The sequence below is a fragment of the Symsagittifera roscoffensis genome, chromosome 2 (genome assembly GCF_963678635.1).
Source record: "Symsagittifera roscoffensis chromosome 2, txSymRosc1.1, whole genome shotgun sequence".
In the NCBI taxonomy this organism is placed as follows: Eukaryota; Metazoa; Xenacoelomorpha; order Acoela; family Convolutidae; genus Symsagittifera; species Symsagittifera roscoffensis.
This window is the reverse complement of record NC_087063.1, coordinates 16,532,402-16,551,761: the sequence shown is the minus strand read 5'-3', so window position 1 is coordinate 16,551,761 and position 19,360 is coordinate 16,532,402. Positions and strand designations below refer to the sequence as shown.

The 19,360-nt window shown below is 33.6% G+C and overlaps 1 protein-coding gene across 1 annotated transcript in view; it reads right to left on the bottom strand.

The window, feature by feature from the left end:
• Nucleotides 1-3,233: 3,233 nt before the first annotated feature.
• LOC134839716 (uncharacterized) overlaps nt 3,234-19,360 on the bottom strand; it is a 91,514-nt gene continuing 75,387 nt past the window's right edge. Inside the window, exons 7-8 of the mRNA XM_063855338.1 lie at nt 4,198-4,401; nt 3,234-3,272 (exon numbers count right to left, since the gene is read on the bottom strand). Coding sequence (XP_063711408.1) covers nt 3,234-3,272; nt 4,198-4,401 — 243 coding nt within the window. The remainder of the gene's footprint in view (nt 3,273-4,197; nt 4,402-19,360) is intronic.

Here is a 19,360-nt window from a genome sequence, read left to right as displayed (position 1 = left end):
TAATTATAGCCGTAAAAGTGGTCCCAAAAACAAATCTTTATAATTTTGGTAAAATTAATTACAGGTGAAATATTTTTCTACACATTTGACCTAAAGACAAAAACATCTTCTTGATGGTATATAAAAAATCTGTCAAACTTTCTCTGGGTTGAAGGTGTTCTTTGAAGATTGGGAGAGCCAGAGCAACAGATGCGCTAAAAGGGGGTAAAAATAAAAAAAATGGAAAAGTAACATTTTGTTTCATCAATTATAAATCAAAAAAAATTTTCAGCGACTTCAAGGAGCAATCAGAACACTCAAAGCTTCATCTTTTGATACAGATAACCTCACACACTCTGAAAAATTTTGATGCACTGATCTCAAAATTGAAAAATTTGTCTCACCTATGATTGTTTCGACACCGCTATGCTAGTTTGGCCAATTTTGGATAATTGATAATTTTTTCCAGTTTCCAATAAAGCCTAGCGTTCGCGTCACTTTAATATTTCTCAGGTTGACTTGAGGTAAGATGATGGGTCCAAAAATTGCGTTAATAGACGCAAAATTCAACATCTATTTTACTAGATTTTGCGTAAGCGGGGAAAGTTTGAAAAAAGAAAACTGTTTCATTTTTATAAACAAAAGCCTTTTCAAACTCGATCGAGCTCTGATTATCTAAACATACGGGCATAGAGGGCTAAATGCAGGCGTTGATCTTATAATTCTGTCTTTTTCTGATTTATTTTTCTAATTTTTATGAAGACATCTTGGCGTCAATGTATAATAACTTTGAGGCTGAAGCGCGCTCCGAAAAAATGAAGTTTGCTCAGACGTTTTTAAGAGAATCAGTTCAGTCGGGATTTTTTTCGAGATCCACCCCTCGAGAAAACCCAACTGTATCTCATGTAGTCTATATAAGATGATGTCATCGTTTGTAACTTACTGATCACAATAATTGAAGAGGTCCCAAAAAAGCAGTTTTAAAAAAGAGTTTAGATAGTATATAACTCAAGAAAATCAGAATTTTTCCTACTAAAAAATCTATGCAAATATGAGTGAGTTTGTACTGAGAGATCTGTGCTACTTACCCAATAGTAGCTTTTTCCTGCTTTTCTTTTTAGACGATTAATTCACAAGGGAAAGGACCAACATACGAGCTGTTCAGCTCTTCAGGGAAACCGCTGGAGCGCTCCTGATTAAGAATTACAAGCTTTTTATTTTTGTTTAGTATTACCTGTGTCCATGTTGCCTTCACTGATTTTGAGACTGTTCACTTGAGGGAGAAGAGTGTACTTGTCGGGATGATATGCGAACGGAATGACACCGTATCGGCCCAGACTCAAAGAGCTGTCTACTCGGAACGCCTTCATAGATCTCGGGAAATGATCTTTAAACTTGTCCCTCATTTTTTGAAGGTCAACGTCTGTGAGTCCTGATGATTCAAATGGGACGTGTTCGAGATAGGCAGTACTTCCTCCAGCGACGAAGCCGGGCATCCAACCCGACTAGAACAAAAAGTATTTAACTCACAAATTTCATACGTTAATTGTTCCAACTTTCGGATATAATGACGGAATATTTGTGCTCGCGGTGTTTTTTCCGGCTTAATAACTTGCAATTTTTGACGGGATTTCTTAAACATCATCTGAAAACTATTGATGTTGTGAGCTCAAATTTAAAAAGATGCTTTACCTGTAGTTTTTTTTTCAATGTAAACCAGGTTTGAAAATTGCCAACTTGGCAAGTTGTGATAATTAACGCGCGATACAGCTTTTTAAAAAATACTTCAGCGGCGATTTGGCACATTAATTGTTCTTAATTGCATTGAGGCAGGCTAGTTGTTCCGAATTTCAAAGAAAACGGAATAGTTATGCTTGGGTCGGTTCTTAGTCAATTTTCGACACCCTTTTAAGAATTAAGAAGTAAATCATTTCGTATTGTTATAGACATGCGCTAAATACAACCCTTTGTAGTTCATTATAGCTCTCGTGGGAAAAATTGATGAAAAAAAATTAATTGACTCTTTTGCCATATTTGCACCACAAAGAAATTTAGTTGGCCTTAAAGTGCAGTTGGAACATTCAGGGCACGGCGCGCTGATATACGAGCAGTTTAGTTATTCTTAATATCCGTTCATGTACGTTGCATGTATCACTTTGTATTTTAAATTGCATTTACGGAGGTTTATTTTTGATATATCACACTTTGTATATATAGTTAAAAATAATAGTAGAATTATATAAAAATTCTCTCAATGAAAATAACAAAAATGTTCCGCCCTGAAAGTTTTGGCAGCCTTTTAATGGTGATTATGTTTTTTTTTCGGTCAAAAAATTGACGAAAAATTTGGAAAACGTTTATTTTCATTTTTTTCTTTAAATGAAACGCTAATGTTAACAACAAAGGGATGTAGTCAGCTTCTTAGCTAATGATAACTCCAAATGGTTTGCCTCAATTTTATTTTGAATGCTCAAAGAACGCATCTTATACGCGTGTTATAAGAACGCAGAATATTGCGCTTTAAATAATGCAAACCGGCCAAATTAGCAATTTTCAAATGTCCATAACGTTACGAAAAATAACCACTGGTGAAATTATCCATATATTTGAGCTCCTGATATCAATATTTTCCAGATGTTGAAAAACCTTGTAAATCTAGGTTGTTGATCTAAAATATAGGTTAAAAGTAAAAATTGACTGAATAAAAATAACCATCACAGGCATAAATTTTCTATTTTTATTTCGAAAGTAGGATTAAAGAGACTGCTTGTGTATCAGCGCAAAATATCGAATGTTCGAGCGTTCTGTATCGTATATAACGATCTTTTTGTTTCAAAAAATCTGATAAAGTATTTTCAAAAACCGAGAAAAACTTCAATTATAAATTTTCATCATAACACGAGCTACGTTAAGTGAAAAGTGACAGATTTGGGGCAAGGTAAACTTTTATTAAGAGCAAACTGCTTGCTTCGGTTCAATTAGATTAATTATATTGCCACTGATGCTTTTTCAGAACGAAATATAATGCGCGTTTATAATTCCAATTGGAACACAGAAGCGAAGCGGCGTTTCGCATCACTTGTGATTCAACGCAAGCCCAGCACTGAAAACTAGCGAAAAAGATGGAAATGCTAAAATTGAAAAAAAAAGAGTAAAAATTGAAGAAAAAAATCAGAAAATAGTCATGAAACACATCAAACATCATTAAATAAGTCTTTAAGTTTTAACGAGCAGCCAAAAAGCCAATAATGCGTTCATTGAGCCAAAAATGCCACTTTAAGCCGCTCAATGCGCTAAAAACAAAAAACATGGCATATCAAGTTTTTGACATAAAAAATTTTAATTTCTAAAACTTTGTTTTGCACGAAATTTTTTTGAAAGTGACTAAAAAATTGATTTAAATCGATTTGGATGGATTTTCCGACTCAGTAAAGCCACCAGCGGATTTAGGGGGGGAAGCTGGGGGGAGCGGACGCCCTCTCTTAGGGATTTGATCCCCTGCCGACCCAAAGAGTCCCCCTTTGTACTATTTTGAGATATCTATTTTTGGCTGACGGACCCCCATAAATCTTTTGGCATAAAATATACCAATTTTGAGGGGGGAGCGTGCGCCAAAAAAAAAGATTTTTTGTAAAAATTTTCCAAAAAGTGCCTAAAAATGCCTTTTTCAAAATTTTGCTTGCGGCGCAGAAACATTTGTCGAAATAGGGTCTTTAGAATCATTTGGGAGAGTTCAGAAAGTCAACTTGGTTGACCTAAAAAAATCGGCAAAATTTTTGAATTATTTTGAAATTCACTCAACAAAGCGCACAAAACAGCGTTAAAACAAAAGAAAACATACAATGTCGGGCAATTATTTTATAAATTACAGAAATACATTAAAAAAAAGTTGCATCTAGGAAAAAAAACTGCTGGCCACACCAAAAAAAAATCCTACAATATGGCAACTAAGCAGTAAAAGATAAGCAGACAAATAAAAGTCCGATTAACCAATTTTTTCTGTGATTTTTTCTAAAACTTCAAACATTCTGAAAAAAAATCAAGCCGGGGCTCGATCCCCAGACAGAGACAACCGCGTTACCGAACTTTTAGGGATTCGCCCTCATACGAGTAGCCTAATTTAAAAATCAAAAATCCTTATAGACTACGAACCTCCCAGCTTTTTGCTACGTCATAAAATATTATTAAAAGGAATGATTGTAGTTTAAAAGGACTCACAATTCCGAATTTGAACATAATTCTGCGCCCTACTCTGTCATGTAGATGGATGACAGTTGCCGAATTCTGCTCGAACCCGAGTGCCTGTATCATTTCTGAAGCCATGTTCGCATCGTCGATGATATTGATCGCGTTGTCACCATACAGGGCTTGAACAGAAACAAAAAGGGGAGTTATGTGCTTTATTCCATCATATCCCCAACCCTTAACGAGACAAAATCAATATCATTCAACCCACAAGTATCTGATTTAATTTTAGTGAAAAGTACTTTTAGATGTAAAACACTCAATTTTTCGAAATTAATCGAGCTGGGAGGTCTCAGCGAAATGAGAACTAAACTATGCAAAACGAGCAACATGCTACAAATTCGGAAAACAGCTCAAGCAAAATCTCAGGTGAAGGACAAATTGAACGCAAATTAGGCAGAATAAGCACAGTTGTGTAAATCAACGAACGCAAGCTACAGTGCTGACTGCACTGACGAAAATGGTTTCGCATTAATTTAAATAGATTTAAATCGATCCAAATCTATAAACAATGTACATTTTACAAACTAAAATGGATTTTGAATGGATTTTTTTAAAGAATTTTGGATCAAATTAAGTGTCTAAAAAATCAATTTAAATCAATTTGGATGGTTTTTCCGATCAGTAGTAGCACCAGCGGATTTAAGGGGGCTGGGGGGGGGGGGGGGGGTAGCGGACGCCCTCTCTCAGGGATTTGACCCCCTGCCGACCCAAAGAGTCCCCCTTTGTACTATTTTGAGATATCAATTTTTGGCTGACTGACCTGCATAAATTTTTTCTAAAGGCGCCTTTGAGGGGGGAGCGCGCACCAAAAAAGGGGGAGAGCGCGCCAAAAAAGGGGGAGAGCGCGCCAAAAAAGGGGGAGAGCGCGACCAATTTTGCGGGAGGAGCCCGCGCCAAAAAAAACGATTTTTTGGCCAAAAGTTTCCAAAAAAGCCTAAAAACGGTATGTTTTTTCAAAATTTCGCCTGCAGCAACTATTCCCAATCGTACTTTAAAAGATCTGAACATCGTAAAAATCCTTCTATATCCATTTTAAAAGACCCTTCAGCAGATTGATTTAAGTGTCAAAGAAATGCACTCAAAAAAGCGCACAAAACAGCGTTAAAAAGAAAGACTCTATCAAGAATGACACGGTCCAAATTGATGATGAGAAAGAAGGCCCAATTCTCTATTTGCAATGAGAACTCAGCAACTTTTACTGACTGATAACAAATGCACTAAATATAGACCATTTTAGCTGAGTGCATCGTTATTTTATACCAACTATTTGCCCTTAGCTGTAGAACAATTCGCCTTCTATCTTTTGAAAATCAGCAAAAAAAGAACGCCGCTCTGATCAAGAATGATCAGGACTCAAGCATTGGATTTATCTGGCGAGAAAAATGGTGGCGTATTTTTCCGCAGTTTTGTAAGTTATACTTAAAATGTTGGCTAAAAAGATTGAAAGAATTTAAAATTTGACGAGAAACTTTCAACTCATTTGATATCAACTTTGATTACTGAGTTTTGCAAATTTGAAAATATAGACATGGGCTCTATAAACTGGTCGTTCCCTCCATTGTTAAGTTCAAATTTCGCAACAAAATTCAAACTAATGTTCAATTAAAACAAAAATAAAACATTCCGGTTTCTTCTTGGAAGTTTTCGAAACCTAGCTGCTTCATCTCCCGGGTCGAGATCCCGCTCAAAAACCGCTCAAGATTTGAGCGGACAATTATGGTTACCATTTGGTTGCTACCGCAAATTATGCGAACCATTTGGCTGCTACCGTGTTGGAAAAACACATTTATGGCAGCATGAACTCTCAACTTTCATAAGGGAACCTGAAAAAGACTGTTTAAAGTTCGAAGGACCTTCAAGAGTCAATAACACTATTTCCCACATACCAGAATCACATGGCCAGAGAACTAAACATCTTCATTTTCACCTAGATGGAAAAGCATTCAAATTACATTCAAATGATTTCGAACCAGGGTTTGCGAAACCAATAATCGAGGCCTGACCAAATCTGAGAATTTGACTTTAAACTTCGAAATAGAAAACTCAAATCTGACACCGGGAATTCACTGCATTTTTCAAATGATTTGAATTTTCTATCAGGGTAATCTTTTGTAAATGTAAGGGACGCAGGAACAAACCGAGCAGACGAGTGAAACATGCGAGTAGGAGAGAAATTCATTAGTTGAAAGCAGGGGCGGATTTAGGGGGGGGGGGGGTGGGGGCTTTTGTCTTATCCCCCCCCCCCTACTCAGGGATTTGACCCCCTGCCGACCCAAAGGGTCCCCCTTTGGTACTTTTAAAGAAATCCATTTTTGGCCCACCGACCCTAAAATTTTTCTAAAGGCGCCTTTGGCGCCAATATATTCTATTTTTGAGGGGGGAGCGCGCGCCGAAAAAACGCAATTTTTTGGTCAAAATTTTCCAAAAAGTGCCTAAAAACGCCTTTTTTGGACTGTTTTTTCAATTTTTTGCCTGCGGCGCAGAAAATGTTGCCAAAAAAGGGACTAAACCATGCTTAGGGAGAGCTCAAAAATCAATTCGGTTGACCTAAAAAAAAGGTCGACAAAATTTTCGAATTTTTTTTTGAAAATCCGCCCCCCTCTCGAGAAAATCCTAGATCCGCCCCTGGTTGAAAGCCCTACAAGTATAAAACTTTTGCTCTGAAAATACGAAAAAAGCACGCTTAAAGATGGCTCTATTAATCCCATAAAAATTCAATTTGGAAGAATCGAATACGACGAAAAAGTAAATTGTGCAAATTCAACCACTCAAGTTATTACCAGCAACTGCTTTGAGGACATCGAGACAAGACATGTCTCTGCAAAGTCATTTAATTCTGTTGAGGGCAGAGAGCCGTCAGTTTTTTTTTCTCATATCTGAACGATGGATCTCATCACGATACCATCATTGCCGAAAAAGGAGATCATTACACTGATGGTGAAGGCAAAAACGAGTCATCGACTCAATACAATGATACTGACGACCATCAAAATAATCACGACTGTTATTCTGAATCTTAAGTTCAGGACGAAATCAAATCCCTGAATGACCAAAAACGACCTGAGACAGACGAAGAAAATTGGGCAGGCTGATCAGCTCGTTGTTGACTTTAATTGTGCAGCAGCAGCAGCAGAACTCATCTCATCAAAAAAATGGTCCAAGGTATTTCTCCAATTTCTACAGAGGTCTAAACGAAAACATGATTCCATTTGCTACTCAAGCTCTTTTTTCCATTTAAAGATTACGAACAACTTTTAACTGATCGTTAGACAATGTGGTTGGTGAGAGTATCAAAAACAGCTGTTCTCCATTTTCTGCTGTTTTTTCGGATTCTCCTGCTCAAAGCTATGAATTAGTCAAAGAATCAAGTCAATTGTTTCCAAAAATTTGCTCAGTCTCGAGTTCCAAAGAAAACAGGAAAGCTTTGATTATCATTCCAATCCTACAAAGGGCCTAGAATACTGGTTAATCTTCATGAAGGAATACCTCAGTTTTTGTTACAATAACAATTACCTGACGATACGAAAACTGCAATCATACTCAAATGTGCCCCACAAATACCGGGGATGACCAAAAATACTAGTCATAAAATTTCCATATATGGAAAAATGCTAGTCATACACTTTTCATGCAATTCCATACCTACAGAAAATTGCATGAAAGGTCTATGATTAGTTTTTTTTCATATATTGAAATTGTATGTCTAGCATTTTTCCATAAACCGAAAATATTGATTTTTTACATTTTAATTTCTCAAAATTTTTTGGTTGTGTTCGTAGCCGAACACAAATGACATAAACCTTGATTACTCAAACATAGTAACCAACGGTTTGGCCTTCTCGCATTAAAAATGCATTGGAAACAGCCTGATATGTGTTACTTCTGTCTCAGTCAAATAATATAACGAAAGTAATGAACTTTAAACTTTAACAATAATTTTCAAAGATGATTATTTTTAAAATTTGAGTTTTTAAATTACCAGACAATGATCAAGGCATTCAAAAACATGTTCAAATGATCTCGAACCAGGGTTTGCGAAACCAATAATCGAGGCCTGACCAAACCTGAGAATTTGACTTTAAACTTCGAAATAGAAAACTCAAATCTGACACCGGGAATTCACTGCATTTTTTAAATGATTTGAACTTTCTAGCAGGGTTATCTTTTGTAAATGTAAGGGACGCAGGAACAAACCGAGTAGAAGAGTGAAACATGCGAGTAGGAGTGAAATTCATTAGTTGAAAGCCCTACAAGTACAAAATTTTTGCTCTGAAAATACGAAAAAACACGCATAATGATTGCTCTATTAATCCCATAAAAATTCATTTTGGAAGAATCGATTACGACAAAAAAGTAAATTGTGCAAATTCAACCACTCAGGTTATTACCAGCAACTGCTTTGAGGACATCGAGACAAGACATGTCTCTGCAAAGTCATTTAATTCTGTTGAGGGCAGAGAGCCGTCAATTTTTTTTACTCATATCTGAACGATGGATCTCATCACGATACCATCATTGCCGAAAAAGAAGATCATTACACTGATGGTGAGGGAAAAAACGAATCATCTACTCAATACAATGATACTGAGGACTATCAAAATAATCACGACTGTTATTCTAAATCTGAAGTTCAGGAACAAAATCAAATCCCTGAACGACCAAAAACGACCTGAGACAGAGGAAGAAAATTGGGCAGGCTGATCAGCTCGTTGTTGACTTTAATTGTGCAGCAGCAGCAGCAGAACTCATCTCATCAAAAAAATGGTCCAAGGTATTTCTCCAATTTCTACAGAGATCTAAACGAAAACATGATTCCATTTGCTACTCAAGCTCTTTTTTCCATTTAAAGATTACGAGCAACTTTTAACTGATCGTTAGACAATGTGGTTGGTGAGAGTATCAAAAACAGCTGTTCTCCATTTTCTGCTGTTTTTTTGGATTCTCCTGCTCAAAGCTATGAATTAGTCAAAGAATCAAGTCAATTGTTTCCAAAAATTTGCTCAGTCTCGAGTTCCAAAGAAAACAGGAAAGCTTTGATTATCATTCCAATCCTACAAAGGGCTTAGAATACTGGTTAATCTTCAAAAAGGAATACCTCAATTTTTGCAACAATAACAATTACCTGACGATACGAAAATTGCAATCATACTCAAATGTGCCCCACAAATACCCGGGATGACCAAAAATACTTGTCATAAAATTTCCATATATGGAAAAATGCTAGTCATACATTTTTCATGCAATTCCATACTTACAGAAAATTGCATGAAAGGTCTATGATTAGTATTTTTTCATATATTGAAATTGTATGTCTAGCATTTTTCCATAAACCAAAAATATTGATTTTTTACATTTTAATTTCTCAAAATTTTTTGGTTGTGTTCGTAGCCGAACACAAATGACATAAACCTTGATTACTCAAACGTAGTAACCAACGGTTTGGCCTTCTCGCATTAAAAATGCATTGGAAACAGCCTGATATGTGTTACTTCTGTCTCAGACAAATAATATAACGAAAGTAATGAACTTTTAAACTTTGGCAATAATTTTCAAAGATGATTATTTCTAAAATTAGAATTTTTAAATTACCAGACATTGATCAAGGCTTTCAAAAACATGTCATACAAAAGAAAGAGGAGTTTTAAGCGTTTTCGAAAAAAGTTATGAAGATAAAAGGAAAAAAAAATCCAATATTAGTATATCCAGGACTACGTTATACACAAAAAAAATTAAATTTTGCATGCAAAATTTTTTTTTTCAAAAAATATTTGTTTGAATACGAAAATCAATTTGCGGTTAAAAAAAAACACAACAAATTTTTAGAGGCAATTTCAAAAACACTTTGAAAAACGCACTGTCGAAAATTTTTTGTCGTCGCCATCAAAAAAATGCTAGTCATACAATTTCCATATATGGAAATTGTAAGACTGTTGTTTTTTTTTCATCAGAAAACAAAAATAAAAAAAAAAGTCAAAGTTTTCAGTCGTTGCAGCCCAAAAAACGCTTAAATGCTTTGCCAGCAGTCGAATTGATTGTTCAAAGCTTTTTTTTACAAAAAATTTTTTAAAAAACTCTAATCATACAATTTCCATATATGGAAATTGTATGGTTAGCATTTTTTTTCATACCAATTTTTTTCCTTTTTTTTATGAAGAGATACCAATTTTGATACCAAAACAACTATAAAATACCTAACTTTGAAATTCGATTGAACTCATTTTGCAAAAATGCATGAAAATTGTATGACTAGCATTTTTCCATAGACTAAGTGTATGAAAATGTATGATTCGCATTTTCGGTCTATGGAGGTCAAGCCTGGTAATTATATGCTATTGTCAAATTTACAGGACTAACTCCTGCACGACAGAACAACAGAAAAATGGCTGTATTGTTGAGGTTTAATTTTGATCAATCATCATTACTTTTGAAGACTGCCCACAACTTCAGCCGTTTTTCCTGATGTAAAAAATTACAACAATTTATTTGTGCTGCTGCAATTTTAACTGTTGAAAGAATTTAACTACTGCTTTAAAGATAAGAGCTCGAATTGAGATTTAGAGGTAAAATCCATCATTCAAACACAAAGACAATGGATGTTTGGAATGGAAAACACAAAACTTTAAAGCCCCAATAGGACTAAAAGTCTGTTGACAAAATCTTTTTTCCTTCCCAACCTCATTAATAATTCTTGGCCTAAAGCCTGCTCCAATCTTATAACTCCTCATGAGGCTCATTACAACCCTCATGCAAACTCTCTTAAAACCTCAAAAAAGGAGGTGAAAAGTTAAGTTGGGATACTATAGACAAAATAAAAGTAAAACAACGAAAAAAAAACATTATGTAATTTTTCCTCCTTTATCTCTATTCGTAGTTGCAAATAGTAGAAATCGCTTGAAAACTTTGTGCTTCGCCTTGAATCGGAAAATGAAAACCCAATTTTCTCACGCATTTTAAGAAACGCTTCTTATTTTAAGAAACGCTTCTAAAAATGGTCCAAGGTATTTCTCCAATTTCTACAGAGATCTAAACGAAAACATGATTCCATTTGCTACTCAAGCTCTTTTTTCCATTTAAAGATTACGAGCAACTTTTAACTGATCGTTAGACAATGTGGTTGGTGAGAGTATCAAAAACAGCTGTTCTCCATTTTCTGCTGTTTTTTTGGATTCTCCTGCTCAAAGCTATGAATTAGTCAAAGAATCAAGTCAATTGTTTCCAAAAATTTGCTCAGTCTCGAGTTCCAAAGAAAACAGGAAAGCTTTGATTATCATTCCAATCCTACAAAGGGCTTAGAATACTGGTTAATCTTCATAAAGGAATACCTCAATTTTTGCAACAATAACAATTACCTGACGATACGAAAATTGCAATCATACTCAAATGTGCCCCACAAATACCCGGGATGACCAAAAATACTTGTCATAAAATTTCCATATATGGAAAAATGCTAGTCATACATTTTTCATGCAATTCCATACTTACAGAAAATTGCATGAAAGGTCTATGATTAGTATTTTTTCATATATTGAAATTGTATGTCTAGCATTTTTCCATAAACCAAAAATATTGATTTTTTACATTTTAATTTCTCAAAATTTTTTGGTTGTGTTCGTAGCCGAACACAAATGAAATAAACCTTGATTACTCAAACGTAGTAACCAACGGTTTGGCCTTCTCGCATTAAAAATGCATTGGAAACAGCCTGATATGTGTTACTTCTGTCTCAGACAAATAATATAACGAAAGTAATGAACTTTTAATTTTTGGCAATAATTTTCAAAGATGATTATTTCTAAAATTAGAATTTTTAAATTACCAGACATTGATCAAGGCTTTCAAAAACATGTCATACAAAAGAAAGAGGAGTTTTAAGCGTTTTCGAAAAAAGTTATGAAGATAAAAGGAAAAAAAAATCCAATATTAGTATATCCAGGACTACGTTATACACAAAAAAAATTAAATTTTGCATGCAAAATTTTTTTTTTCAAAAAATATTTGTTTGAATACGAAAATCAATTTGCGGTTAAAAAAAAACACAACAAATTTTTAGAGGCAATTTCAAAAACACTTTGAAAAACGCACTGTCGAAAATTTTTTGTCGTCGCCATCAAAAAAATGCTAGTCATACAATTTCCATATATGGAAATTGTAAGACTGTTGTTTTTTTTTCATCAGAAAACAAAAATAAAAAAAAAAGTCAAAGTTTTCAGTCGTTGCAGCCCAAAAAACGCTTAAATGCTTTGCCAGCAGTCGAATTGATTGTTCAAAGCTTTTTTTTACAAAAAAAATTTTAAAAAACTCTAATCATACAATTTCCATATATGGAAATTGTATGGTTAGCATTTTTTTTCATACCAATTTTTTTCCTTTTTTTTATGAAGAGATACAAATTTTGATACCAAAACAACTATAAAATACCTAACTTTGAAATTCGATTGAACTCATTTTGCAAAAATGCATGAAAATTGTATGACTAGCATTTTTCCATAGACTAAGTGTATGAAAATGTATGATTCGCATTTTCGGTCTATGGAGGTCAAGCCTGGTAATTATATGCTATTGTCAAATTTACAGGACTAACTCCTGCACGACAGAACAACAGAAAAATGGCTGTATTGTTGAGGTTTAATTTTGATCAATCATCATTACTTTTGAAGACTGCCCACAACTTCAGCCGTTTTTCCTGATGTAAAAAATTACAACAATTTATTTGTGCTGCTGCAATTTTAACTGTTGAAAGAATTTAACTACTGCTTTAAAGATAAGAGCTCGAATTGAGATTTAGAGGTAAAATCCATCATTCAAACACAAAGACAATGGATGTTTGGAATGGAAAACACAAAACTTTAAAGCCCCAATAGGACTAAAAGTCTGTTGACAAAATCTTTTTTCCTTCCCAACCTCATTAATAATTCTTGGCCTAAAGCCTGCTCCAATCTTATAACTCCTCATGAGGCTCATTACAACCCTCATGCAAACTCTCTTAAAACCTCAAAAAAGGAGGTGAAAAGTTAAGTTGGGATACTATAGACAAAATAAAAGTAAAACAACGAAAAAAAAAAACATTATGTAATTTTTCCTCCTTTATCTCTATTCGTAGTTGCAAATAGTAGAAATCGCTTGAAAACTTTGTGCTTCGCCTTGAATCGGAAAATGAAAACCCAATTTTCTCACGCATTTTAAGAAACGCTTCTTATTTTAAGAAACGCTTCTAAAAATGGTCCAAGGTATTTCTCCAATTTCTACAGAGATCTAAACGAAAACATGATTCCATTTGCTACTCAAGCTCTTTTTTCCATTTAAAGATTACGAGCAACTTTTAACTGATCGTTAGACAATGTGGTTGGTGAGAGTATCAAAAACAGCTGTTCTCCATTTTCTGCTGTTTTTTTGGATTCTCCTGCTCAAAGCTATGAATTAGTCAAAGAATCAAGTCAATTGTTTCCAAAAATTTGCTCAGTCTCGAGTTCCAAAGAAAACAGGAAAGCTTTGATTATCATTCCAATCCTACAAAGGGCTTAGAATACTGGTTAATCTTCATAAAGGAATACCTCAATTTTTGCAACAATAACAATTACCTGACGATACGAAAATTGCAATCATACTCAAATGTGCCCCACAAATACCCGGGATGACCAAAAATACTTGTCATAAAATTTCCATATATGGAAAAATGCTAGTCATACATTTTTCATGCAATTCCATACTTACAGAAAATTGCATGAAAGGTCTATGATTAGTATTTTTTCATATATTGAAATTGTATGTCTAGCATTTTTCCATAAACCAAAAATATTGATTTTTTACATTTTAATTTCTCAAAATTTTTTGGTTGTGTTCGTAGCCGAACACAAATGACATAAACCTTGATTACTCAAACGTAGTAACCAACGGTTTGGCCTTCTCGCATTAAAAATGCATTGGAAACAGCCTGATATGTGTTACTTCTGTCTCAGACAAATAATATAACGAAAGTAATGAACTTTTAAACTTTGGCAATAACTTTCAAAGATGATTATTTCTAAAATTAGAATTTTAAATTACCAGACATTGATCAAGGCTTTCAAAAACATGTCATACAAAAGAAAGAGGAGTTTTAAGCGTTTTCGAAAAAAGTTATGAAGATAAAAGGAAAAAAAAACCAATATTAGTATATCCAGGACTACGTTATACACAAAAAAAATTAAATTTTGCATGCAAAATTTTTTTTTTCAAAAAATATTCGTTTGAATACGAAAATCAATTTGCGGTTGAAAAAACACACAACAAATTTTTAGAGGCAATTTCAAAAACACTTTGAAAAACGCACTGTCGAAAATTTTTTGTCGTCGCCATCAAAAAAATGCTAGTCAGACAAATTTCCATATATGGAAATTGTAAGACTGTTGTTTTTTTTCATCAGAAAACAAAAATAAAAAAAAGTCAAAATTTTCAGTCGTTGCAGCCCAAAAAACGCTTAAATGCTTTGCCAGCAGTCGAATTGATTGTTCAAAACTTTTTTTTACAAAAAAAATTTTAAAAAATTCTAATCATACAATTTCCATATATGGAAATTGTATGGTTAGCATTTTTTTCATACCAATTTTTTTCCTTTTTTTTATGAAGAGATACCAATTTCGATACCAAAACAACTATAAAATACCTACCTTTGAAATTCGATTAAACTCATTTTGCAAAAATGCATGAAAATTGTATGACTAGCATTTTTCCATAGACTAAGTGTATGAAAATGTATGATTAGCATTTTCGGTCTATGGAGGTCAAGCCGGGTAATTATATGCTATTGTCAAATTTACAGGACTAACTCCTGCACGACAGAACAACAGAAAAACGGCTGTATTGTTGAGGTTTAATTTTGATCAATCATCATTACTTTTGAAGACTGCCCACAACTTCAGCCGTTTTTCCTGATGTAAAAAATTACAACAATTTATTTGTGCTGCTGCAATTTTAACTGTTGAAAGAATTTAACTACTGCTTTAAAGATAAGAGCTCGAATTGAGATTTAGAGGTAAAATCCATCATTCAAACACAAAGACAATGGATGTTTGGAATGGAAAACACAAAACTTTAAAGCCCCAATAGGACTAAAAGTCTGTTGACAAAATCTTTTTTCCTTCCCAACCTCATTAATAATTCTTGGCCTAAAGCCTGCTCCAATCTTATAACTCCTCATGAGGCTCATTACAACCCTCATGCAAACTCTCTTAAAACCTCAAAAAAGGAGGTGAAAAGTTAAGTTGGGATACTATAGACAAAATAAAAGTAAAACAACGAAAAAAAAACATTATGTAATTTTTCCTCCTTTATCTCTATTCGTAGTTGCAAATAGTAGAAATCGCTTGAAAACTTTGTGCTTCGCCTTGAATCGGAAAATGAAAACCCAATTTTCTCACGCATTTTAAGAAACGCTTCTTATTTTAAGAAACGCTTCTAAAAATGGTCCAAGGTATTTCTCCAATTTCTACAGAGATCTAAACGAAAACATGATTCCATTTGCTACTCAAGCTCTTTTTTCCATTTAAAGATTACGAGCAACTTTTAACTGATCGTTAGACAATGTGGTTGGTGAGAGTATCAAAAACAGCTGTTCTCCATTTTCTGCTGTTTTTTTGGATTCTCCTGCTCAAAGCTATGAATTAGTCAAAGAATCAAGTCAATTGTTTCCAAAAATTTGCTCAGTCTCGAGTTCCAAAGAAAACAGGAAAGCTTTGATTATCATTCCAATCCTACAAAGGGCTTAGAATACTGGTTAATCTTCATAAAGGAATACCTCAATTTTTGCAACATTAACAATTACCTGACGATACGAAAATTGCAATCATACTCAAATGTGCCCCACAAATACCCGGGATGACCAAAAATACTTGTCATAAAATTTCCATATATGGAAAAATGCTAGTCATACATTTTTCATGCAATTCCATACTTACAGAAAATTGCATGAAAGGTCTATGATTAGTATTTTTTCATATATTGAAATTGTATGTCTAGCATTTTTCCATAAACCAAAAATATTGATTTTTTACATTTTAATTTCTCAAAATTTTTTGGTTGTGTTCGTAGCCGAACACAAATGACATAAACCTTGATTACTCAAACGTAGTAACCAACGGTTTGGCCTTCTCGCATTAAAAATGCATTGGAAACAGCCTGATATGTGTTACTTCTGTCTCAGACAAATAATATAACGAAAGTAATGAACTTTTAAACTTTGGCAATAATTTTCAAAGATGATTATTTCTAAAATTAGAATTTTAAATTACCAGACATTGATCAAGGCTTTCAAAAACATGTCATACAAAAGAAAGAGGAGTTTTAAGCGTTTTCGAAAAAAGTTATGAAGATAAAAGGAAAAAAAATCCAATATTAGTATATCCAGGACTACGTTATACACAAAAAAAATTAAATTTTGCATGCAAAATTTTTTTTTCAAAAAATATTCGTTTGAATACGAAAATCAATTTGCGGTTGAAAAAAAACACAACAAATTTTTAGAGGCAATTTCAAAAACACTTTGAAAAACGCACTGTCGAAAATTTTTTGTCGTCGCCATCAAAAAAATGCTAGTCAGACAAATTTCCATATATGGAAATTGTAAGACTGTTGTTTTTTTTTCATCAGAAAACAAAAATAAAAAAAAGTCAAAATTTTCAGTCGTTGCAGCCCAAAAAACGCTTAAATGCTTTGCCAGCAGTCGAATTGATTGTTCAAAACTTTTTTTTACAAAAAAAATTTTAAAAAATTCTAATCATACAATTTCCATATATGGAAATTGTATGGTTAGCATTTTTTTCATACCAATTTTTTTCCTTTTTTTTATGAAGAGATACCAATTTCGATACCAAAACAACTATAAAATACCTACCTTTGAAATTCGATTAAACTCATTTTGCAAAAATGCATGAAAATTGTATGACTAGCATTTTTCCATAGACTAAGTGTATGAAAATGTATGATTAGCATTTTCGGTCTATGGAGGTCAAGCCGGGTAATTATATGCTATTGTCAAATTTACAAGACTAACTCCTGCACGACAGAACAACAGAAAAATGGCTGTATTGTTGAGGTTTAATTTTGATAAATCATCATTATTTTTGAAGACTGCCCACAACTTCAGCCGTTTTTCCTGTTGTAAAAAATTACAATTTATTTGTGCTGCTGCAATTTTAACTGTTGAAAGAATTTAACTACTGCTTTAAAGATAAGAGCTCGAATTGAGATTTAGAGGTAAAATCCATCAACCAAACACAAAGACTATTGAGTTTTTTTTGTTCGGATGGAAAACACAAAACTTTAAAGCCCCAATAGGACTAAAAGTCTGTTGACAAAATCTTTTTTCCTTCCCAACCTCATTAATAATTCTTGGCCTAAAGCCTGCTCCAATCTTATAACTCCTCATGAGGCTCATTACAACCCTCATGCAAACTCTCTTAACACCTCAAAAAAGGAGGTGAAAAGTTAAGTTGGGATACTATAGACAAAATAAAAGTAAAACAACGAAAAAAAATATTATGTAATTATTCCTCCTTTATCTCTATTCGTAGTTGCAAATAGTAGAAATCGCTTGAAAACTTTGTGCTTCGCCTTGAATCGGAAAATGAAAACCCAATTTTCTCACGCATTTTAAGAAACGCTTCTTATTTTTAAAGAATTTAACAAAATTCTCTATATTACTTGGCGCAATAGCTATCTCCAAAAGAACCAAAATTTTTTTTTCTGGCGTATAGTTTCACCCTTTGCAACGAGTACGACAAAAATTATGTAAATCTCCACTACTGTAAAAAAGAAATTTTGACTCGTTTACTCTTATGGCCTGCTTCTACAAACAATTATAAAGCCTTATGGAACCTGATCTAAACTATATTTTATGATTGGATAAATTAAATGTTTTACCAATGTAAAGTATTTAATATTAACCAATCATGATCCATCTAACTAACAACCCACTTATTTGTAAGTGCTGAAGTTACTTGTAATTTCAGCACCAGAGAGATTTGAATTTAACTTAGAAATTAGTTGGACTCTCCCGAGCACTTCAGCAGCCGCAATAAACCAGTATACCCTAGATCTATTGAGCCTAGCAGAGACTAGTTAAACAACCTGAGACTAGATAGTATAAGAGTAAGATTAGGATCGGTATTAGACTAAGAAGTTGCACGAATCTATCCGGCCGAAAATAAGATAGCGTGACGAGCAGACGGTGTACCCTATCCGAAATTACTCTATGAGTTACACTTCGGTCCTAACTCATCTGGTGCGACCATAAGTCTCGAACAAGACCTTACTAGATTAGAATTAACCAAAAATAGATTAGAAATTAGACAAAAACATTTACAAAATGTTATACGACAATAATTTAATTGAAATGTCTCTCCGACTCAATAGATCAGAGCCAATATTCCGAACCATAATAGAACTACCCGGAATTGGAAGAAGACCTCGAACCAAAGACGACATACGACAAAGTAGAAACTTGCCGTATAGTTATATGATAGTTCGGCAAAAGCCAGAACAAACTTTTATATTTCGAATACTACTTGCAATGAATTTAGATTTCCATTTGCAAACATAAAACCTTGAAGTTACTCTTCAAAATCATTTCAGGCGCTAAACAAAATTAATATTATACAATAACGATTGATAAAAAGATCTAAGATCGTTTTCCTAAAACTCTGCAGTAATATACAAAACATGTTTGAAAAATATTTATTGGAAAATAAAAATAAAAATTAGTAGCATGACAATAAATGGTTAGTAATCATAAATCATCCTGTTGTTCCAGCTTCATCATCTAAAACATAACAGCAATCATCAACTCACTAACATCATAAAACACTAAATCTTTCCTTTACACACATTTAAAACTTTATTAAAACTTAAATTCACTTAATTTTAAAACCAGATCATCAAGGCTTATCCTTGGATCTTAAATCATTTTCTACTTAATTAAATTTTAAATTTGATCATCAAGGCTTATCCTTGGATCAAACAGAACAACTTTGTTCTCCCCCACCCACTTAATTAGTGTCTAACGACCTCAAACGTCGATTCACTACCCAACCTTTTCTAAAGACCCAAGACTAATAGAAATTTTTAAACAAAACTAATCATTCAAATTAGGATAAACAGT